Source organism: Scatophagus argus, chromosome 12 (genome assembly GCF_020382885.2).
Source record: "Scatophagus argus isolate fScaArg1 chromosome 12, fScaArg1.pri, whole genome shotgun sequence".
Lineage (NCBI taxonomy): Eukaryota > Metazoa > Chordata > Actinopteri > Scatophagidae > Scatophagus > Scatophagus argus.
The window spans coordinates 22,677,886-22,701,355 of NC_058504.1; the positions used below are offsets into that span (position 1 = coordinate 22,677,886).

The window sequence follows — 23,470 nt, forward strand, 5'->3', positions numbered from 1 at the left end:
AGCACCTTCTAGAAGAAAAAAAACAAACAAAGCTGAAACAAAGGTCTGATGATCATTATGTGCTACAGCAATAGTGTTCAAATGAGTAACTTAAGAGTTGTTTTTGTCTATTGCACTTGTTTATTCTGAATTACATTTTGTAAATATTTTTTCAGTTATTCAGCATTTCACATGTTTAATGGCATGTAATATATATACAGTTTATTGTTTATTTATCTCTATTTAATTTTCTGAACAAAAGCATAAAATATGTTAACATAGAAACCGTCATATGCCTCTCATTCGTTATTAGTACATTTTAGAACAAAAACAATAAGTCGAGCCATTGATTCAACAGAACAATTGAACGCACAAACACCTTTTTCCTAATTAATTTAAGTCATCTAACGTTATTAAATCTTCATGTTTTTGTACTTTATTAAACATTTTAGATTTCAGTTACAGCTTGAATCTTTCATCATGCGTCTCATAACGATGACGCTGCAGTATTTTTCTTTATATGAACGCCAATCCAGTTAAACCTGATTGGTGAGGTGACTCAGAGGGGAAATTCCCTCATTCCCTCAAAGTGCATAGTCATTCCTCGGCTTCTCATTGGTCTTGTGGGCTGGACTTCGTCAACGAACCAATGGGAGGCCGCGCAGATATTCACTCGTGCTGACTATGTGGGCGTTTATCGCGGAAGTAAACAAGAAGGAGCTCGAGAGGATTTAAAGCTGCGTCACAAAGTTTTTCATCGTGGTTCAGAGAGTCTTAAAGTCTCGAGAAGTTCGTGTTTTCTACCTGAAGTTTGGTTCGATTTGCTTCAGATCAGAGTCTGCGGTGTACCTGTTAACTGGAGCACAATGTCGGTTACAGTGAAGGCCTACCTGCTTGGAAAAGATGAGTCGACGAAAGAGGTCCGGAGGTTCGCGGTCGATCAAGACGTTTCTTGCAGCTTCGAGTATCTGAGCAGGAAAACCGCGGATGTGTTTAATAACCTGAACAACGGCTTTAGCATGTACTACAGAGGTAAATGTTAAAATTATTCAAACAAATAAATGACCTGAGAGTGTTCGGTAACCCTGAGAGACAACGGTTTCAGCTTGTAGTGGTCAGTTATTAAAATTAATGTACATAAATCTACGACATATTTTTACGGCAAAATATGATGTATTTTTTAAAAACATTGTGAACTCCTTCAACTTACAGTTAAAATTAAGCGTTTTCTTGCGGAGTTTAAAGCCTTTGAGTACGGACACGGCTAAAAAATCTTTTAAATAGCTATAAATTCTGTATGAGCTCAGATGTGCCCATTTTTCTCTCATGAAATCTGTAAAAACAACAATGATCTAACTGAAACAAACACAAGTTAAATCAGCCTCTCTTTGCTTAAAACCCACTCACAATTGTTAAGAAATGTCCAAGGACCACATTGTCAAATAAATGAGAAAAAAAATAACATTACACAAAAGGAGAAACAAATAAACTTGGCAGTAACCGGATTTTAACACAATCAGGACACTGCACAGCATTACCCACTATTACACATTCAAATTTATTTAAATGTAACCTTGTCATATTTCCTTCCCATGTGCTTTGGAGACTTTACTGGTGCAAGGCTACAAAGAAACTTATGGTCACAATAATTTTACGTGCACTTTATTGCCTTTTGAACGTGTGATCATCCCAGAGGCTCTTGAATATGTACACTCAAAAAGAATATTTTCATTTATGTAATGAAGTTTACTACAGTCACTTTCTAGCCAACAGAACACACTAGCAAAACATGTCTCTGATAACATGTTGTGATTGATGTGATAATCATCTAACATAACTGGTCACTTAAATTTTGCATTTTACTTTGTCTTTGTCAATTTACATTTAGATATAAAAATAATTAGCTTCATAAATTGCCATAATAGTAATGATAATGTTGAGTAAATAAAATATAAATCATCATTACATTGGGAGTGTTGATGACAAGTGTGTTTGTGTTTCAGATGAAGATGGAGACCTGGTGGCATTTTCCTCTGATGATGAACTGATGATGGGTCTTGCCTGCATGAAGGACAGCACCTTCCGTGTCTTCATCAAAGGTACTAACACCTGAACCCCACCTGAATGTCAACTTCATCATTGATAACAGAAAAGGAATAAACAAATGGAGGAAAGAGTTTTATGTAGAGACCAGCTTTTATTCTGAAAGGCCTGGGTTAATAATTAACATACAAAGAACAAACTCTTTGCATTTGTCTAACAAAGTTTTACTGAACTCTTTCAGAAAAGAAGGAGCATCGTCGAGACTTCCCTCTTCATGCTTTCCCTCCATTCATGTTTGGCCACCCTCCTCCCCCTGGACCTCAACATGGCCCACCTCCTCACATGGGCCCACCTCCTCACATGGGCCCGCCCCCTGTGCTACACCCCAGTGTCACCTGTGACGGCTGTGATGGTCCCGTGGTGGGAACTCGCTTCAAGTGCTCGGTTTGTCCGAATTACGACCTGTGCTCCACCTGCCAGGCCCAAGGGAAGCACACTGAGCATGCTCTGCTGCCCATCTGGCACCCAATGCAGGTGAGGGGCATCATGGGAAAAAACCTGCTGACCATGCCCAGAGTACAGTGAATTCACACTGTACTCTGAGTCACTGCTAACCTCTGTGGGTTGAATCAAAGCAGCTTTGACATTAAAAAAAAAATATTAGTAGCTTACTGAACAGACTGAGTTTAGTTAGTAAACTTAATTATTGAGGGAGATTCTTCATCAATCTTTATAGACATATAGTCAGTAGTTTCAGTGATTTTCCTGAGGGTGTCATTTTCAGCCCTGCACTGTGACTGTCAGGATGTTTTGGTGAATTGTTTCTTTACTGTCTGCTGCAGCAGTGGTTTCCTCGGGGTAAGTGGATGAAGAGGCTGAGACACTGCATGTGGAACATGAACCAGAACCCTGCTCAGAACCTGAGCCAGGACCAGGACCAGGACCAGGACCAACAAAGACCCTTTAGACCTGCTGCTGATAACAGCACCCCCTCTGGTCAGTGTCAGAAACTTTCTGTTATTTGATTTTATTTGATTGTTTCTTGATAAACTGATGATGATCAAATTAATAATCAATAAAACAAGTTATGAATGATAACCTTGAAGGACTTCATCAGTAATGACATCATGAATGATCTTTGACCTCTGTCTGCAGACTCTCAGGCTAACGTGGACTTCCTGAAGAACATCGGAGAGGGTGTGGCCGCCATGTTGAGCCCACTGGGTGAGTGACTCAACACCTGAGATCAGTACAGGTGTCTGGCAGTTTTTAGAGTGAATTTTTTTTTTTTACAGGAAGTGATGTCTTTTTAAAGTAATAGTACAGCTATAGGAGGTTTTGTTACAACTAACAGAATCTTCTATGGTGCAGCTATAGGAGGTTCTGTTAGTTGTAAGGCATGTGATGCTAACTTAGAGTTCAAACAGGAAGTGATGATGTGCGTTTGTGTAGGTATTGACGTGGACATCGATGTGGAGCACGAGGGTCAGAGGACCAAGGTGACCCCTCCCTCTCAGAGTGGGGGAGGTGAGGGAGATGTTGAGACAGATGGGACCAGTGCTGGGGGTGGAGCGAGCAGTGTGGGTGAAACCAAAGAGGGGTCAAAGGTCAGTTCATTGTCATAAAAAATATTTCAGGCATTTACAACAGCTCACCTATGTGATGTTTCCTAACATATTCCTAGCTGGTGTTAATAATATATTTGGTGCACTGACCTACATTAGTCCAGTACAGCAAGTGAACCTGACCCAGTCTCTCATCTTCAGGTATGTAGAGACTCTGATGAAGAGTGGACTCACCTGAGCCCCAGGGAAGTCGACCCCTCCACCGGAGAGCTGCAGTCCCTCCAGCCTGGGGATGAGCATCAAGACCAGACCCAGGGCCCGCCATCTGGACCACAAGGCCCGCCATCTGGACCGCAAGGCCCACCGTCTGGCCCGCAGGTCCCACCGTCTGGACCGCAGGTCCCACCGCCTGGACCGCAGAGCCCACCGCCTGGACCGCAGGGTCCCACAGGTCTGAGGGAGGCAGCTCTGTACCCGCATCTGCCCCAAGGTTAGACTGCACCCCCTCCCACCCACCCCCCCAATCTGTTATGCCTGATGTCTTGATGTTTCCTTACATTTGTTCTTCCCCTTCACAGAGGCAGACCCTCGCCTGGTGGAGTCTCTGTCTCTCATGCTGTCGATGGGCTTCACTGATGAAGGTGGCTGGTTGACTCGTCTGCTTCAGGCCAAAAACTTCGATATTGGCGCTGCACTTGATGCCATCCAGTACGCGAAAGAGAACCGCCCACGCAAGCCCTGATGACATCAGCATGATGCATCTGATGACATCATCATCTTACCATCATTATTATAACAAATGAAATCTAACCTTGATTTAAACTACAGTCAGATATTCCTGCTTCCTGTAACAAGTGTATAATCTGTAATCTGGTGACTGTCCCTAATCAATACTTTGTCTCATAATTCAATCACTTTAACTCATTGATTATGGTTTCTCATCTTTATTTTCGTTTCATATTGCTGTTTTGGTTTAATCTGAACAATAAAAACATGAAGAACTGAACTTGCTGGAGTTTTTAAATTTAAAGTGAAGTTCACTGCCTTCTGATCAATAAATCTGCTCACATGTTCAGAAGCAGGCGTTCGCATATGAGCACTTTCTCATTCATGCAGTCTATAGTCTAAATACAAAGAGAATATGTTCATGTTAACAGTGACAGTTATCCTCCAACACTTCACAGATTTAGTGAATGGATAATTCAGAGCTGAAACGATTGGCTGATTAATTGATTAGTCAGTTGTCTAAAACGTCAGCATGTAAAAAACTCATCGTCAAAGTCATCTCCACTCTGAAACATGGAGGAAACAGTAAGCATGGGGTGGGGCCTGGCCAGTGGTGGAGTCTGTTGGATGGTGTCATTGTGGGACAGAGAGGCAGCCTCACACATGGACTGACTCCTCCCATTGACAGACAACTCCTCCCCCTCTTCATGCACCTGACAGTCAGAACTGAGAAAACGAGCCCATCTGCTCACTGGACCAGAACTCACACTGGGAGTGTTAACACTTTTCTTACTGGGAGGACTGGTGCTGTTCTTACTGGTGCTTCTCAGATTGGGATGACTGGTGTTGTTCAGGCTGGGAGGACTAGTGCTTCTCAGATTGGGATGACTGGTGTTGTTCAGGCTGGGAGGACTAGTGCTTCTCAGATTGGGATGACTGGTGTTGTTCAGGCTGGGAGGACTAGTGCTTCTCAGATTGGGATGACTGGTGCTGTTCAGGATGGGAGGACTGGTGGTTGTGTTTATAGCTGAGGGTTTAACAGGCCTCTTCATCAGACTGGACCAGTTTGACTGCAGAGAGAAGTCAATATGTGAAACTGATTGTTTAAAAGAACAGTCCAACATTTTCTCTGTGTTTAATAATGTGTGGAGTTCCTCTGAGAAACATCCTGAGTCCTCTGTTCGTTTTATCAAACCTGTACCTCACTACTGTACTGCAACATTATCATCACAAAAATAAAACAAAATGTAACAGACTTTTTATATTTACATATGTCAATATGTTGATTTGTGTACATATGCAGCTCTGTTGTTAAACTGTTAGCAGCTGAGATGATCAGTGGGTCTCAAACAGACAATATAAAAAAAAATGGACCACATATATGAAATCTAACTGATATAATTGTTATTATTTCAATTTACTGACATAATGACAATGTGATGAAAATTAGGACAGCTTTGCCTGGCTCCAAATCTCTGATCTGAAATCCATGCTGAGCTACTGCAGTGTCAGCCTAGCTTAACACAAGGACTCCACATCTGTCACTCAACTAAGTGCATGTCAGGTGGGTTTCATCAGAGTTGGTAAATAGCGCTGGTGATGTCAGAATGTTACCTGTTCAGGTGTCCAGCTGTCCTCTGCTTGTCTGTTTGTCCATTCCTCCCTTCTCTTCCTTTTCCTGTCAGAACACAATGTGTTAAACATCACATAGCTTTTCAAAAAGAGATTTACAATTAAACATTAAACTTTAAGGATCTACATGAGTTTTTATCTCAATCACTCTTTTCTCTTTCTGTAAAACATAAAAATATTTTTGACGACTCATCTTGAATATGGGGCTGATTACACAAGTTTTAGATAAGATGCAACCATATTGCATCCTGTCTAATGCATTCACATTTTCTTTAGTGAGAACACCTACTACCTGTTATTATTACATTATTTGTTTTTAATTATTTTCTGATGTCAGCATAACACTTATTTACTGGTGTAATTATTGGTTAGTTCTTAATATCTAGAGAAGCTCAGGATATTGTAACAAAATATATAACCTATGGAATATATCAGTAACAGTTGTTATATATTACATTTATCATGGACAGACTCATTAGAATACCTGAGCTGAGCTGCAAATGAAATACTTAGTGTTTAACTGCGACGAGAAATAAAAGTTTACGACTGACAAACACATTATAAATCACTTTGCTGAATGACATTCAGGTGCACGCGGCCTCTAATGACATAAACACTCTCTAAAGTCACACCTGTCAACCACAGGCTGCTGCCTGTCCATCAAAACATCCTCCTCTTTCTCCACGTCCTCATTGGCTGTGTCCAGGTATTTGCTCCAGCAGCTCACCTGAGTCTGTGTCAAATGAAGACAGTGAGAGAGAAACAGAGCTCAGAGGATAAATACGTTTGACATCCTTCATTAGACACATTTGAATATTAAACAGGAAAAACTAAGGTAGACCGTTTAAAAGTACAGCACCTGAGTGTGTGTGTGTGCGGACACCAGGTCGTCTCTCTGTTCCTCTGGTTCATCCTCTCCATCTGCCCCCTCCTGCTCCCTGTTAACAACCATCAGAGCATCAGGAAGCAGTGACAGGTGAGAACACCTGTTGTGTATTGCGGCACAAGTTGGTTACCATAGAGACCAGGCGTTGCACTCCTGCTCCTCCATCATGACGCCTCTCATGGCGTTCAGTTTCTGAACATGGCGTCTGCAGTCAATCCCAGAGCCTCGTCCAAACTCCTGCAGACCAATCAGCACAAAGTCTGTAATGCAGACTCTGAATACCCATTGTTACTTGGGGATCAGATCACATGTTTATTCATGTTAACACATCATCAGACTTAGAAGCAAAGTTTTACTGTTGTTATCATTCATTCTGTTCATGATTTTTGTTCCCCCTGATTCAGAGAGAAAGAAAATGCCATTCACGTGACTTTTTTTTTTCCAAGTCTGTGACATATTCTACAGAGGCACTCATTGAAACTGTAATGATAAACTGGTATGATGTTGACATGGCTATAAAATTATCATTTTAATTGTCTATTAGCACCACTGGAGCTCCATGTGAGATATGCTGTTGACAGTACGGCTGCTCTAAATGAAAAACAAGAGGTTGCATTGTGAATTCAAATGAATGCTCATCTTGCTCTGTAACTGCTGATGTGGACAAGAACAACTGTTTCATGATAAGTTTAATCAACTTTAAGTTGACATTTTATGCTGCGTTCACTGATTGTTTCTGCTGACAACAACTGGCCAAAAGCATCAGTCAGTACAGCTTTTAAGAGTTGAAGTTAAGTTCTGACCTTCAGCAGCGACTGTTTCTCTCCACACAGTTTACACCTCCACTTGTTCACCTTTTTCACCTGACAGACACAGCACATGGAAAACACATTGTGTGGTCTTAATAACAACAATGAGACAGCAAAAAAACAAAACAAAAAACTTTAAGGACAAAACACATACTTCAGAACTTTTAAATTGATGAGACCTCATCCTGTTCAAACCTTCAAATGGTATGAAAGTTTTTGATGGTAACTTGTGAAACAGAGCAGTAGTGACCGGTTGGTGAGCTGCGGTATAGCCAAAGAAACTCTTAAAGAAAGAATTGGCACTCTCTGGAACTTTCTGTTATGTAGGGGGCGCTCGCGAGGTCGTCCAAAATGAATGGGGGTTTATGGAGTTGTAGCTTACAGTGTAAAAAAAAAAAAGAGGCCAATATTCTTTATGTTTTCAATATAAGCGAAAGAGACAATAGATAAACTTCTATTAGATTAGATTTTCGCGGCTTTTGTAATGAAATACCTTTCTGTGTTATTATTTAAGTGTCTGAGACGTAACGCGCCAGTTTACGACATTTGCCATTTTGGTATCACACAACAATCAAGCACTAAGTTTATGTTTTGTTTTCTCCATCCTTTGAACGTCTGCTGTAAGTATAAAGAACGGGCATTGAATTCTGATATATAATCGGTACTATATTTGCAAAAACAAAAAAAATGAACTTTTTTTCTGGAAGTAGGAGTAAATAAGCATTTTAGCCATCTAGTTCCATTCACTTCCGTGCCCACTAGGTGAATTGCAGCCAATTTCTGGCACAGTGGGCATTCAAAGGGATTGGACAGGCTGTCCGTTGAAGGGCTATGGTATTGTCCGTCTGACCCAGTCAGCGCTCAGCTAATAGCCAATTAAAACTAAACTAATCAAAAAAAAAACAAAACAAAACAAAAAAAAACGCTTGAAAATATATCACCTTGATAAGGACTACCAAAAATGACAGAATCCATTTTTATTTAATCTGACGTGGCCCGTGTCCCATCTGCTAATATTGCAGTGCTTCTCAATTATTTTCTGTTGCGCCCCCCCCCCAGCAAGTAGAAAACAATTCGCGCCCCCCCTCTCCGCCGCGACTATAAATAATAGTAATAATAATATGTAATAATATTTAATAATATGTAATAATATGATGCTAACAGTGCTCGCTGGTTTACTGAAGTAGCATTCACAAAGCGGGATGATTGTTGGCAATATTCGGCACGTTTTGGCTGAAAAAACTCCAGCGGCTTATCAGCATGATTGGGATGTAATGTCTTCAAGTGGCGCCTTAATTTATTTGGCTTCATGCTGTCCGCTGCCAGCATGTTTAGACAGTAAACACACCGGTCTGTCGTCTCCCACTGTAGTCACAGTGAAGCCAAGCGCTACATATGCTTCGTAATATTTCCTCGTCTTAGCTTTCGGGTGAGTTACTTTTGTCTCATTATCTTCGTCTCTCTCCGCCTTTCTTCTCATCCCTGTTAAAAATGTCTTCATGTTGTCTCTTAAGGGTTCGTTTACTGCACTTCATATCGCCTGCTCGGTGCAAAAAAGCCGCTACACCATAGAGCTAATACTCCCTGCGCACACTCTGACAATGAGAGCGCCACTGCCAACTACTGTAGTGGATGTGCAATTACACTTTATTCTAGTACGGCAAAAAAAGCATGTTCCCCAGGGTCACACGCGCCCCCCCTGGCATCGCACCGCGCCCCCCCAGGGGGGCGCGCCCCACTATTTGAGAAGCACTGTAATATTGTAATATTGTGAGCGCAATTCCAAACCGGAAGTTGTCCGCACAACGCAGGCGCTATATAGATAAGGTAATTTTACGCCTGGAGATCGAACTTTTTTAGGAACTTTAATAGGAATGAACACACGCCTCCGACACTGTATCAAATTCCCATTCATATATCTACAGATGAAACATGTTAAATTTGTTTATTTTATTCACTGACTCATGTATGTGTATTATACCTTGAGGGAGCAACGACTCGTCGACAGTTTAATTACAGCGGTTAACCAGGATGTTAGTGTTTAGTCTATAATTCAGTTCAGCTCGAGTTTATTTGTTACCTGTTGAACCTGGAAGGTCTGACAGGAAAAGCACCTAACGACGTGGAACTCCTGAACCATGACGGACTGACATTAAACGACTCCAATTCTGGTTCTTCTTAGAGCCTCCGTCTGAGCTTTTCCCGGGATATGTTTAAACCGCGGTAACACGTCACAGCACACGTGACAGCGGCAGCAGCGAGTGTTGTATCAGCGCAGAGCACCCCCTGTAGGTCGGGGGGACAATGACATTGATTCTGGTGACTAGTTTTGTTTGTTGTGTTAGTTAAGGGACCTAAGGATTTATATATTATTTATACCATATTTTAATACATACTTTATAATTTGTATATAATTTTAAAAATATAGAAAAATAATATCAACCTATATATACTACAATAGCCTACAAAATGGGAAAAGACCAGTTGTGACAGATGGATGATGGATTTTACTTTTTAGTTGCATATCATTATCATAAAATACCAAGAATCATAAAACACCACACAAGAAGAAATCTGAATTTCCTTCGGTATTTATTAGACAACAGAATACAGATCAATAACTGATCAATAAAATGGATTTTAAAATCATATTTGTGAATAAACACATTGAAAACAATGGAGAGTCCTGTGACATCAGTTTCAACAGGAAGTAAACAGGCATGGTGACAAAAGAAACAGGCAGCAGAGACAATCAAACAAGGCAAACAAAGTGATGTCAAAATAGAAGACTACAAGTGTGAACTCACCATGTAACCAAAAGTTACATGAGTTCATGAGTTTATTTAGGTTATACAACATCATGATTAATATACAATTAATATATCTGAATCACACAGAAGAAAACTAAAATATCTGAACGTTAAATACGTTTATTTTTATTTTCTCTAGATAACTCACTTCTTCAATCAGCTACTTTTTATGAACTGATGTTTTTCTTCAAGTTGAGAATATTTCAGCTTGTTGCCAACATAAATCAATTTATAAAATTAACTTTCATTTTACTTCAAATATGTTGAGATAATTTTGGTTTTGTGTAATGTGTAAAAAATTAAAATCATGTTTTGGGACTCTGGGGCTTCCGCATTTCTGTCAACATGCCATTAACCTGCTTGACCTGTTCATCTGTTAGGGCTTTGTTAGTTGTCAGTTCAGCTGATCCTGCAGAGACTCAGACTGTTTACTGTATATGCATCTAACCTGCAGAGAGACATACTGATGCTGCAATCAACATGTAAAGAAAAAAGAAATTAGAAACTCTAAAACAGTAGGCAGGACCTGCGTTCACCTGGAGTGAAGATCCAGATGTTAATTTCTAATTATTAGTTTTATATTTGATTTCACATTAAAAGCTCTCCACAACACCATCCCTGAAGGGCTTTAACTGTGAAAGAACCTGCAGAAGTATTGAGTTGTAATTAGGTTTGGCCACCTGAAATCAAGGCAATAGTGTTTTTTAAATCTTGTCTGCAGGACTTGCATGACGTCAGATGACTGTTGGTTCAGTTGTTTTCAGTCTCAGATGGACGTGGAGAAGAAACCAGAACAAACAGTGAAGCTCCTGACTGTGATGGTGAGTCTGTGCCATCACATCATCATAGTCAGGATAATTACATGTTCCCCTCTCCATCCCTGCAGGACTAACCAGCCAATCAGAGAGTGAGTCTGTCAGAGAGACATCAGCAGGGATGCTCCAATCCCTGCTGATGTCATCACAAACAACTTGAAATCAAATCACAAGTCTGTTTGAGTCCTGATTCATGCAAGAGGTGTGTCCCTGCTACCATAGTCTCAAAGAAACACATGCGGACAACTGGACAGGTGGTCAGGAGGAGGTGAGTCAGATGGAATGCTGAGTGAGTTCATGGTCAGAGTTGGAGCTTGTCTGGCGCTCCACCACCCGTTGTGCCTTACAGGCAGCCATCTTGCTCTGGATGTCCCTCTTCTTCTCGAAATAGTCGACGAGCGGTGGCTCTGTCAGCAGCGATGCCAGCACCTGCTCAAAGGTGATTGACCAATCAGCATCCAGCACACTGCCTCGCCTCTGCTCACTGCCGCCAATAAGCACAGTGTCGTCTGCAATGTCCTCACACTGCAACGAGCCGGAGCTCACCACCGAGTATGATGACACAGATGTGTCGTCTTTGGTTTCCTCGTCAGATGTCTGCGGAGCCGTCAGCTCCAGCTGAGCATCGGCTAGAGCCTGGCACACCTGAGACTCACCTGACCCCCCTTCGCCTGGGCCCTCCTCCCTCTGAGCACTGGGAGGTGGAGCCTGTGCAGCGGATGGAGCCTGAGCGGCAGCATCATCGGCCTTCTTGCTGCCGTTGTTAAACTTCTTGCCGACCTCTCCGATACGCAGCAGCAGGCTAGCCACAGTGGCAATGGAGTGATAGAGCTGCTGCTCCAGAGGCTCCTCACTGAACATGTTGTACAGAGTCTTACACAAGTCAATGAACTGCTCCTACAAGCAGAGAGAGGGACATGTCAGCGAGACAGGTTAACACACTCAGATGATTGCATCTGAAGTTAAACCTGAATCTGAACTCCTCCTCACCTGATTCATCCTGGGCAGGTCTTTAATGGTCTCGGTCTTGGGCTCCTTCTCTTTGGCCCACATCCTCAGGTAGTACTTGTAGTCCTTCAGCTTCTCCTCTGAAACAACACACAGGTAAGTCACAGGTCAGAGAGCAGGCTATTTTTTTCACATATGAAACTGGACCTCATCCACCTGAAGCTGTTCCTCAAACTGACTCAAGTCTTAGTCCTGCTTACAGTGATGTCACAGGGTGGAGGTTTGGTTTGGACAATTCACCTGTACATCACCTGTGAACATGGTCAACAAGAAGGCTTACCTTTCTTCTCCTCGCTGTCTCCACCTCCATCCTTCCCCACCTCACCTGCACATACACAGGAAATCATCACCATCACCATCAGCAAAGAATGAGAAAATAACAATGAGAGTGAGTTTATGAACACAAAGTCAACTTTAAGATAAGGAAATTAAAAGTGTTTCAACTGTTTGTTAATAAATGAGTGTTGATCAGGACTTTTCCTCTTCTGATCTTGTTGTGCTTCTGGCCACACCCCCCTCAGTGATGTCACGGTTAAGGAGCCAATCAGAGTCAGTTTCATACTTTGTAGCGGTGTAACGTAAACAAAAATAACACAGCCAGGTTGTATAATCCAATATTTCTATCTGACGGTAAACCTCATGTTCACCACATGAATGTTAAACACATTCAGGTGCAGTTTAATATATCACACTCCATACATTTTCAGACAGTCTTTCACACACAAGCTGACCGATGGGTTTATGAGCAGCTGCTGCATAGCAGTCCATTTCAGAAACAGCTGCTGTGACATCACTGGGCGGAGCCACACAAGCAACAAGTCTGGCAGCACAGGCATCAGAGGGTGTCAAAGTAAAGCTGAATTTCAAGGATGCTACGCCATCAAAAGGCCATTCCCATTTTTAAAAATGACGAACAAGAATGAAGCGACAGCATCACTGACAGTGCAATATGCACGAAATGCGAGACCTTTTCAATGGCAAACACTCAATAGCCTGTTCGCCTCTGTTAGACCTGACTTGGAAGGACCAAGGAAGCATACTTGACTTTGAGAAGCAGCTACAGTGTAGAGCAACAGCAGGTTTCCTACAGAGACACAAACCTGATGTCACTTCCTGCTGCCCCAAAATGTCGAGATCGGACAGCAAAGAAGATTCTGGAAGGAAACATCACAAAGAAGAAGAACAAGAAGAAGGAGGAGGAGAAGAAGATTAAGCAGTGTGTAAGTGAAAGAGGAAATCTGTTAATGAGATCTTTCATGCAAATCAGAACAGATTTGTGACATTTTACATCTACAGGATTTTACAAACCTGATGAGTCACTGCTGACTGCTTTAACCAGACATTTTGCCTTACAGAACAGTAACGACTCCACCGTTTTGTGTTAATTATCTGGAGGGGGACTTTATTCAACAGTCAGCCGATTCTGGTGCAGAGTAGGTCTTTGTCTCCATATGGAGACAAAGAGACAGAAACCACCACATCTGTGATGTTGTCCGCAAGTACAAAACAGACACTAAATACAGAAATCACCTGACAGCAAAATGGACAAAATGGAGGTGTAATTTGTAAAGAGATCAGGAAAGTACAGCTGTAGGAGCAGTAATGAAAAAACTGCAGTAAGTAAGTAGTTTTTAATATCTACTGATGTGTTTACCTTGTGGTTCGTCCGCAGTAAAGAAGTGTGTTGCCTCCAGAGCAGACTCAGCCTCTTCAGGACAAAGAGCTGCAATACAAACAACAAACAAACAAACAGATAAACAAAAAAACAAACTGAAAAATAAAGAAACCATTTAGTAAACAACTAAACGAATAAAGGACTGTACAAATAAACTAACTCCTGGTATTTGAACAGCAGAAGGTCAGTAGAAGTTTGCTTTCACAGTTACACCAGCGTGAAGTCTGAGCAACACACACACACACACACACACACACACACACACACGAACATGTCCAGGTGAGCTGCGTGACTTTTACCTGGTGGGAGGTGTAGCTTGTACAGCAGTTTGAGTTTCTCTGTCATGTCTCCATGATACATCCCACCTGCAGACACAAACACAAAGAAACTGAGAGGAAATCAACACACACACAAACCAAGACAAACAAAACACAACTCTGAGCCAAAAACGCTTCTGCAGGCATTCAGATCTTAAGACTAAAACAGTTAAATTAATAGAAAATCAGAGCAGCTTTCAGTTAAACCCTCCAGTGTCTGGACTCACTGAGACCAGTGATGAACTCCTTGAAGTTGACAAGTCCATCCTGGTTCTGGTCCAGAAGTCTGAAGAGGCGGGCCGCTAGAGTTGGAGTATGGCCTCCACAGATCCAGGGAGCAAGTGCAGTAAACAGCTGGGTGAACTGAGCTGAGTCGATGCGGTACTGCTCCAGGTACGGCAGACTAGGATCATGACGCTCAGCTGCAGAGCTGCTGGAGCCCCAGTAACAGCTTGTCATGTGTTTGGACTGAAGGAGTTCAAAATAAACAAGAGAGAGGCGTTACTCTCTGTGCAAACTCTTCTTCTTCTCTCTTTCATTTAATGTAAATAGGCCACACCTCTACACAAAAATGTAATTTGGTGTAACCTTAAAGAGACAGTACAGCTCCTCCAACTCCTCGATACTGAATGCGGACTCCGTCATCATTGCTCTCACCTGTAAACACACGCGCAAACACACACACACCCATAAACTCTATTGTATAGCTACATAAGCATGTTAACTTTAGCCTGTAGTATGCTAAAATCACCTACCACACTCCTCTTGGCCGTGTCCTCTAGAGACTGAATGACCTTCAGCCTCTGCTTGAACCTCATCTGCTCGATGACATCAGAACGCAAGCTGCCGAACTTCTGCATAAAGAAGAAGAAACTGAGATTACATCAAAAACCAGTGATAAGACCACACCACTGTTGCAGGAGTTAGACTGAGACTAAGATGCATCATTGATTCAGTCTGACCTCGTAGGACGACTTGATGAGCTCGAAGATGTCGATCTCAGGTGGAGGATCATCCCCACTTGTTAGCAGGGCGTGCAGGTGAGGGATGGGTGGAGCCACCGTTTGTTTATTCACAACATTATCAAGGTACCTGCACACACACACACACACACACACACACACAAATGCATATTAGGTGGACTCTAGTCTGGACTCCTACCTGCCCAGTCCAGACTCCTACCTGCCCAGGATGGTCATGGCTTCTCCCTCGTCATTGCAGGACCGCAAGGCATCCATGTTGTCGTGGAGCACAGCCAGCGCCACCTGTAATGTACATTTACAACATCACTCCCCTTGGATAGTTCCACTGCATGCTGAGAAATAATATTAACATTAACAATGTCATATACCGGATTTGCTAAAATGCAGTGACTCTGACCTGGAAGATGACCTTGATGCCCTCGTAGAAAAAGCAATCGACCAATAGGACGGCACTGTCAAAGGGCATCACAGACAGGAAGAGCGTGAGGAACCAGGACAGGCTGATGGTGGAGATGACCCCCAGCTCCTGCATATGTTCATACAGCAGGGGGAGGAAGGCTCGGGTCAGCTCTTCAAACACCCCCTGATCCACCAGAGCACCTGTAGGGACAGAAAGCACATGAGACATCAGGGGAAACAAGGCTCACCCATCTCCATTAAAGGATGGGGTGGCCAAGGAGTACAAGTTGCTGGGAGTCTTCTAATAGCTAACTGTTTCAAACTACTGGAAATTTAAAACAAAATTGTAAATGTATGCAGTCTAACTGTTTGCCTCATATCTTAAAATTTATATGCACTTTATATGTTTTACTCACTCACCTTACATTCTACTGGCACCTTACACTCTACCTCTACTTTGTTTTGCATTACATTACACTGTTTACTGCTGTATATACACTTTTTTATATTGCCTTGTATATATATTTTCTATATGCCACTTTTTATTTTGCTATTTTTAACATTCTGTTTAGCCTGTTGTGTGTATTGCTGCTGCTGCACTGCAATTTCCCAGCCTGGGATCAATAAAGTATATCTATCTATCTATCTATCTATCTATCTATCTATCTAAAATTTAAAAAATTCTTGTAAATATAGCTTATAAGGAGTATAAGGAGTACTAATAAGAGTATTAATATCAATAAAATCCTAACGATACACATCTCTACTAATGACCCTCATGTGGTTACTGACCTACAACTCTGGTGTTGTAGTAGTCGGGCAGCATCCGCTCACACAGCGCCACCAACAGCCAGAAGGCTTCCTCCTCCGGACAGTAAAGCAACAAGACGGAGGTGACGATGTTCATCGCCTGGAGGGAAGAAGAGGACAGAAACTCTGTTTTTAATGCTTTATTATCAGTATTATTATTTTAATTGGCATTTTTTAAAAATGTCCCTCAGAATAAATTCAGTACAGTAAATACAGTAAATATTTTTATATTTACCTGACAGTATCCAATGCTGGGGTTGCGGTGGGCATAAGCGGTAAGGACACGGCGCAGCGCGGCGATGCCTGTCTCGTTCTGGAAGGCTCGGTGCTCGGGCATCGAACGGTGAAGGTCACGCTCGATCTCCTCAGTAGCCAATGAACATAGCCCCATGGCCTGCTCCACCAGGTCGCCATAGTAACCGGGGTGGGACGCCATTTCATTCTGTGCTCCTGGGCGAACATGTTGACAGAGAGACATGTGAATACAGAAAAGTTCAGTTTTCCTGCAGTATGAAAGAATGAACACTGACCAGAGAACAGGAGCCACAGCTCTCCTCTTAGGCGCTCTGGGATCCCGTTGAGGACGAGTTCTCTGGTTCTGGAGGTTCTGTACATGCAGACACCGCGACCAAACTCTGAGAAATGGATGTTCCATGCCTCCTCTTTCATCTTCTCCTTCATCTGCAGAATGGAGAGGGAGGAGGTAATGGAGGAGAAAAGGAAAGGAGAAAGGGTGAATGAGGATTTACCTCCACAGACTGACACAGGAACTTTGTAGTTTAGATCAATGAATTGTCAAATTCCCCCAAATTTTCCCTCTTCCTTATCTAACAGTAATGATATTACTCAAGAGTTAATGGTCCTCTGTATTGAAGGGTACTCCTTTGGATTTTACGTTACTCTTCATTAATGACACCAGCTCTCATCAGTAATGGTAACAGTTCTCCTCAGTGTCAACAGTTAAAGCCCCAAGACCTTTAACTCATGGCACTGGGTCCCAGGTCCAGTGCAAGCGTCTCAGAGGTATCTAACAGTCTTATACTTCATGATATCTAACAGACACTCCTCACTATCTTACAGTACTGGTTCAATCAAAGTAACTGTCTTGGGACTTGAACTCACAGCTTTGGGTCCCAGGTCCTCTGGAGCGTCGCGATGGAAGAGCTGCAGCAGACCCTGGCTGGCGGTGGGCAGACCGGAGTGGTAATGACGCTTCTTCTGGACAGACTCAGATCCTGCAGACGAGGACAAAGGGACGCTGGAGGATGTCTGAGGAAATAAAACACACCACAAGAACTGAAATTACACCTCTGTGAGGATCCTTCCTCCCGTCTGCTAAACCCATCTGAATCCAGCTGACATTCAGCAGCTCAACTGTGCTGTGAAATATAATGTGCTGCCCACCTGACAACTCTAACACCTCTCAGACACATTAAAGCAGTGTAACTACACACTTTTTAAAGTGACTCACCGAGTGACCAATCAGAGACAGCGGGTTGGTGTCACCCCAGGAGCTGTCAGGTGTCCTCTGTAGGAAGTCTGAGATACGCTGGACCAGGAAGTCTCTGTCTTTGAGGTTGGCGAACAAGAAGTTCATCTTGTTCTTGGTGCTGATGGAGACGGGACACGGCAAGATGCTGCTGCTGTCTGCCTTCTCCACAATGGACACCTGAGGGCGATGGTTGGTAAAAATCAGCAATGAGCATCTTGTTTATCCTATTTTTTATACTCCACACTTTTCTCCTTTTTTGGTCGGGAATACTGCATGTGCAATGTCTGTAAAAACAAGAATTTCCCTCCAGGGATAAATAAAGGAATTCTGATTCTGATTCTGATTAAAAAACACAATATTATGTTGTCATCTATTTACCTTGTCTACACTGTCTCTTTGTATATTTACTGAAAACACATCCACCTCCCAGGCCCCTTGAACAACACACTAACTGCACAAATACTGTTTGAAATGTGTCCGAATGTGCATCTATAACGATCCATCCAAGCTTCACAGTGTTGAAGAGCAGCAGAACATGTCCTTTTGTGTGAGGGGAATTCATAAAAATCTACATCATAGATTAGATTTAGGCTGCATGGGTTTGTGTTCAACATAATAAATACAAATTATGTGTCAGTTATCATTTGTTTGAAGTTGATTTTTAGTTAGTCAATTAGGAAATTTAATCTAAAAAATGTCTTTGGGCTTGCTATACATCACATAAAGACCATAAGAGGCATAAGGCTGCATTGCATTTAACTGGAAGGGCTCGCAGTTCACATTTCTGGTGGCCCCATCTACAGTTGCTCTGTGAGGATAAATGATCATGATGTGGGCTGCAAAGGTGGGATAAAGTGACAAAAATACTGACTTGGTATAAACACTGTATTGTCCCAGACCCCCTGAACTGCCTACTCTGAAAACTGACCTAGATTCCTTAACAGCTTGTTTACCTCTCTGAGCGGGATGATGAGTTGACACAAGTCTTCTTCTCTGCTGTTAAAACAGATGTAATTGTTGGAGATGAACAGCTGTCCGACCACATGCATTTTAGCGAATGGCGTCCACAGCGTGCAGTCTGTGTGTCCGTCCAGGCGTTCGTCCTGTGTCAGCCGGAACATTGATCGGTAACGCTCGTTCTTTGCCCGTGCATCCAAATCCCTGCAGCAACGACATGAACAGGAAACAGCTGATCAAGTCAAAGGTCAGTTAGTTTGAAGGTTCGGGTACACAAAAAAAGGCAGCATACGAAGGCAGGTCTGCACACATCATATTTAGCTTTGTAGTGATTTGGCATTACAGATTCAGCAATATGGTTATTGTATAGAGAGAGACCTCTTGAGTGCAGAGACATTCTTGAGCGTTTTGCAGGGTTTGGGCAGCGAGCGGTCGGCAGCAAATGCTTCATTGTCGAGCAGCTGGCGCATGGCGATGTTGGCAAGCTGCTCCATCAGCTTGAAGGTGTCGTTGATGTTAAGGAACATGGAGAAGAAATGCTCAGTGAGACGCGTACTGACTCGAATGCTCTCCGGAAACACCAGGGTGGAGTTTTTCTCCAGCTGAGTCACCTCTGTCCACTGCACCACCAGGGTCACTGAGGTGGGTGGGTGTTGGGGAGAGGAGAGTAAAGAAAAGCTCAAAATCATACAAATATAGGAATAGAAAATAGAAAGATGAATGGATGGGACTCTGTGATTGTGCTGTTATTTTGTTCTAAAGAATAATTAAAGACTAACTTCACACTAAAAGTTTTTAGTAAAGTATATGTAAATTTACTGTATTTTTGGCTGATTATTACACAAATACTACCTGGTAACTACAGAGGTATCTGCTTCTAATTTTAGAAGTATCCACTCCTACCCCTTAAAGCTACTTAATATAGTTGACAGACTACATAAATGACAACTCTGGTTTGCGAGTGGCCTGTCGTACCCTCCTTGCCCAGCAGAAAGGAGTAGAAGCACAGGTGGTTGACGGACAGGTAGAGCCAGCCCTGCCGTGGCACTCGGCCCTTCCAGTAGCTACAGGAGTAATAATTCACCAACTTCTCCTCATCAGGCATGCCAAACAGCTTCCTCATCTTCAGCTCTGCCTCCCGAAACTTCTCACAATCCTCCTCCTGCTCCCCCTCCTGCCTCAGTCGGTTCTCCTCTGCAATGATGCCCTGCAGGAAGTGACATCACTCAGTGACAGGATCATACACAAGGAAAGAGTAAAGGTCAGTCAAACAGGAAATGACATACAGAGATTTTTCCTCTGACAAAGGTGGTGACATCTTCATCATTATCAAATATGGAGATGGTCTGCAGCAAGTTTGACTCCAGCCAGTCCCAGTGTTCTGTGATCTCCTTCCTGGATGAGCCTGTAGTTCAGAGCTGAGGGTCAACAAACACCAAACAAACATTCAGTCAATCCCAGTGCTCCCAGTCCAGCTGACTCACCACAGGCGATGTTCCAGTAGATCTGAGAGTCACCAGTCTGCAGCAGGATCCTGTAAGGAGCGACTCTGGCACTGGAGTCCAGAACCACATCCAGTGTCCCAACTAAGAGACCTGTAAACAAGAGACAGGTAAATTGGTAAACTGCTCAGTAAGTTGGCTGTGAGCTACACCTTAAACACTGTTTTTTTACACTTTACATTGTGAACTGCAATTTGGGACAACATAAATAAAACTGACTTGACTAACCATGGATGTACAGACAGCTATCACTGGATTTGATACTTTGATACTGAACAAAACTCTAATCTCCTCCATGAGCTATCACACAGCTGCAGCTGTCAGTGAGCCATCAAACATGTTCCAGAGCCCCTTGACAGGTTGATGTCTTTTATTTGTAAACAACATGTAAACATTGAAACTGGTACAAATGAACTGAGCTGACTTCCTGTCAGCTGACATCTGATGACATCACTTCCTCATTCATGAGAGTCAGTGTGTACAGTGAAGTGAAATTTGACACGATTCAACACAATTCATGTGATTAAAAAACTCTGACACCCTCGGCTGAAACAGCTTCAGAAGGTTGTGCAACTGAACTTTCAGCTAACTGCCAGCAAATGGCATGGAAGTATCAGTCAGTGCTGTTGTGACGGCATGGAGAACTTCAACGACTTTAAGGTGCTGAAGACACCAGGCTTTAACCCGTTGATACACAATAATCTGAACACTAAAAACTAGTTGAGATCAGAAACACATTCAGACTGAAGAGAATCATTAGCTCTTCAACACAAACTGTAACAACATAAACAAATATAAACAGGATCAGGGCTCTGGTTCAGTCTTGAGTTCTCTGCGGTAAAATCTAGTAGAACACAACAATGTGAACTATGTGAGCTGTGTTCAGTGTCAATCCACAACATCTGAAAGTTAACAACTCTGATGAGGATGTGACATCAGTTCAGTCACTGGGGGTTTTATTACTATCAGTAGTAACATACTAGTATTAATGTTGGTCTGTATCAGTTTGTAAAGCAGTAAAGGGGGAAAGTATTAAAGTATTTTTATTCAGGGAAAGATCAGTCTTAATCTACTTGTATTTACACGTATTTCCACTGAAAGACTCTACGTATTAGTGTATTACATGTACTGTATCTGACAGCTGGTTACCGTGGTTACCACCTGATAGTAGCCACAGTACTCAGTATATAAAATACTTTGAAAGGAAAAATTCGGCATACTGACTACTTAAACCCCCACATGCTGCCACACTGTTGGGGACATGGCTCGATGAAGAGAACAAAGAGCTCAAGGTCCCAATATGGCCACCAGATTCCCTGATGTCAATCCAACTGAGCATCTGCAGGTTGCTCTGGAGGCCTGACCTCACAACTCACAGAACACAAATCAGCCACCACATTAAAAAGTTGCTGTGGTTGATCAGTATGTGTGTTATTTAGAAATACGATTCTTAATGGAAGTCTGGGACAGAACACATTCAAACAGCCTTCTTTATAAAATAACTGGCTGTAATGTCATAATACTGCAAATCATCTTTACTGACATTAGATCTGTTGAATAAGAGAAAATTAAGAAACTGACAGCAGTTGGTCATTAAGATTTTTCCCAATTAATTTAATTGGTTAACCTGATTAACTGAGTAATTTAAAACTGCAACTAACAACTAATTCAATTGTGGATTAATCCCCATTTTTCTTGATTAATCGATTAATTGTTAGTGTAAAGTACAAATGATGTCTTAAAATACCTCATTTTGAACAGATTACAAAAATATTCAATTAATTGAAATGAAACGAGGAGTATCCGACACTGAGATGTTATTAAAATAGCTGATAATCCGTCGGTCAATTAATGAACTAATTCCTACAGCTTTAGACCGTTTTAACTAATACTTAGCCTGAATAGTCTGTCACTGTTAGAAGTTCAGTTAGGTCCAGATTATTGCAATGATTATTATTTAATTATCTAGCTTACTCGTTAAATAAAGAAACTGATCGATGAACCAACCAGTTATTAACTGACAGTCAGATTTAGTGTGAACGGACTGCAGATGTTGTGATACACAAACAAGAGTTGGGACGGAGCTGAGACAATATCGGTAGCCGATACTGACGTAATTCACTCATCGGTCAACCACTTCACAAACGTTGTCTCCATCCTGACAGACCTGGACTGAAGTGGACTGAAGTGGATTGTATCATACAGAACCGGGCTGAACCGGACCAGATCTCAGGCATTATTAACTCACCAGAGAGCCCACCCCCACGGCCGTGTCCTCTCCTCCTCTGCAGGATGAAGAACGGGTTGGCCCGCTCAGACACCCACAATGGTCCGGCCAAGAGCACCTCCTCTGGCTGGATCCACATTTCTGACCGCTCCCTGAGCCTCCGCCGAGGAAAACCGGGAGAAAGGTCCGCGTATCACGGGGCGGCTCCGTCTAATTCAGAAAAACACCGAGCTGATGTTGATGTTTTCACTCAGTCTGCTGACTGCACATCACTTCCGGGTCTGACGCGACATGTCACGCTCTCTGCGAACGCTGCGTTATTGCGTCACACATCAGCAGAATCTTTACTTTTTAAAAAGGCTATATTATATATTTATAACATTGTTTTTTCACCGTATATATATTTCATATGAAATAACGGTGACATATTTATAAGACCACTTCAATAAAAACTGGATCCATGGGAATTTAGTTAGCCATCGTCTTCTTCTGGAAGGTATATATGTATAATAACGTATAATAAAGGTATTTATTCATATAATGACTTTCCTATTCAGCTAAAACATTCTGCAAATTTTTCTAAAACATATCATCATTTTTTAACCCCAATAACATATTATTTGGAAACATCACTCAGTTACCACCTTGTGTTTTCTGCTATGAACACATAAACAGAATGTTCACAAGAAACATTTTTTAATTATCAGACAAGTTGAAAGAGACTTCCACAGGGAAAAAGGTTTAATATAGGTTTAGTTACTCTGTTCTGTGGATTTAGACTTTAAAATATGACAGCTGTAGCTCAGGAGCCACTCACACAGTTGGTGCATGACAA

The 23,470-nt window shown here is 42.2% G+C and overlaps 3 protein-coding genes across 6 annotated transcripts; 1 reads left to right on the top strand and 2 right to left on the bottom strand.

Moving 5' to 3' along the window:
• The first annotated feature begins 673 nt into the window (after positions 1-673).
• sqstm1 (sequestosome 1) lies at positions 674-4,593 on the top strand. 2 transcript variants are annotated; one of them, XM_046406089.1, is made up of 8 exons: positions 674-1,011; positions 1,983-2,078; positions 2,264-2,556; positions 2,868-3,018; positions 3,178-3,246; positions 3,475-3,629; positions 3,789-4,077; positions 4,166-4,593. In XM_046406089.1, exons 1-8 carry the CDS (start codon positions 846-848, stop codon positions 4,327-4,329), a joined length of 1,383 nt encoding a protein of 460 aa, XP_046262045.1. In that variant the 5' UTR covers positions 674-845; the 3' UTR covers positions 4,330-4,593. The 2 variants fall into 2 exon arrangements, with proteins under 2 accessions (XP_046262045.1, XP_046262044.1); XM_046406088.1 differs by having other exon boundaries at positions 675-1,011; positions 2,865-3,018.
• Positions 4,516-9,875, bottom strand: LOC124068139 (MRN complex interacting protein). The gene is made up of 7 exons (XM_046406090.1): positions 9,721-9,875; positions 7,635-7,694; positions 6,962-7,068; positions 6,805-6,883; positions 6,578-6,678; positions 5,928-5,991; positions 4,516-5,383 (listed from the first exon to the last, which is right to left on the bottom strand). Exons 1-7 carry the CDS (start codon positions 9,778-9,780, stop codon positions 4,841-4,843), a joined length of 1,014 nt encoding a protein of 337 aa, XP_046262046.1. The 5' UTR covers positions 9,781-9,875; the 3' UTR covers positions 4,516-4,840.
• A 340-nt stretch (positions 9,876-10,215) lies between these two features.
• On the bottom strand, positions 10,216-22,921 carry LOC124068334 (TBC1 domain family member 9B). 3 transcript variants are annotated; one of them, XM_046406499.1, is made up of 23 exons: positions 22,657-22,921; positions 20,391-20,501; positions 20,193-20,311; positions 19,882-20,113; positions 19,285-19,543; positions 18,903-19,110; positions 17,929-18,126; positions 17,580-17,726; positions 16,988-17,138; positions 16,693-16,907; positions 16,440-16,557; positions 15,646-15,848; positions 15,448-15,530; positions 15,228-15,357; positions 15,021-15,119; positions 14,854-14,922; positions 14,493-14,733; positions 14,248-14,313; positions 13,928-13,996; positions 13,374-13,427; positions 12,554-12,598; positions 12,256-12,353; positions 10,216-12,162 (listed from the first exon to the last, which is right to left on the bottom strand). In XM_046406499.1, exons 1-23 carry the CDS (start codon positions 22,772-22,774, stop codon positions 11,539-11,541), a joined length of 3,657 nt encoding a protein of 1,218 aa, XP_046262455.1. In that variant the 5' UTR covers positions 22,775-22,921; the 3' UTR covers positions 10,216-11,538. The 3 variants fall into 3 exon arrangements, with proteins under 3 accessions (XP_046262455.1, XP_046262456.1, XP_046262457.1); XM_046406500.1 differs by lacking the exon at positions 13,374-13,427; XM_046406501.1 differs by lacking the exon at positions 20,193-20,311 and having other exon boundaries at positions 22,657-22,792.
• Between the last annotated feature and the right edge of the window lie 549 nt (positions 22,922-23,470).

Bases quoted from the DNA above. Each gene is read 5' to 3' on its own strand.
- sqstm1 (XM_046406088.1), top strand. From the start codon at position 846: ATGTCGGTTACAGTGAAGGCCTACCTGCTTGGAAAAGATGAGTCGACG. The intron at 2,079-2,263 runs GTACTAACACCT...GAACTCTTTCAG, and splicing joins CTTCCGTGTCTTCATCAAAG to AAAAGAAGGAGCATCGTCGA. The intron at 3,019-3,177 runs GTCAGTGTCAGA...CTCTGTCTGCAG, and splicing joins TGATAACAGCACCCCCTCTG to ACTCTCAGGCTAACGTGGAC.
- LOC124068139 (XM_046406090.1), bottom strand. From the start codon at position 9,780: ATGGTTCAGGAGTTCCACGTCGTTAGGTGCTTTTCCTGTCAGACCTTC. The intron at 7,069-7,634 runs GTCAGAACTTAA...ATTGGTCTGCAG, and splicing joins AGAAACAGTCGCTGCTGAAG to GAGTTTGGACGAGGCTCTGG. The intron at 6,884-6,961 runs GTAACCAACTTG...GGTTGTTAACAG, and splicing joins TGCAACGCCTGGTCTCTATG to GGAGCAGGAGGGGGCAGATG.
- LOC124068334 (XM_046406499.1), bottom strand. From the start codon at position 22,774: ATGTGGATCCAGCCAGAGGAGGTGCTCTTGGCCGGACCATTGTGGGTG. The intron at 18,127-18,902 runs GTAAACAAGCTG...CATCGCCCTCAG, and splicing joins TCATCATCCCGCTCAGAGAG to GTGTCCATTGTGGAGAAGGC. The intron at 14,314-14,492 runs GTGAGTCCAGAC...TTGTGTCTGCAG, and splicing joins GGAGTTCATCACTGGTCTCA to GTGGGATGTATCATGGAGAC.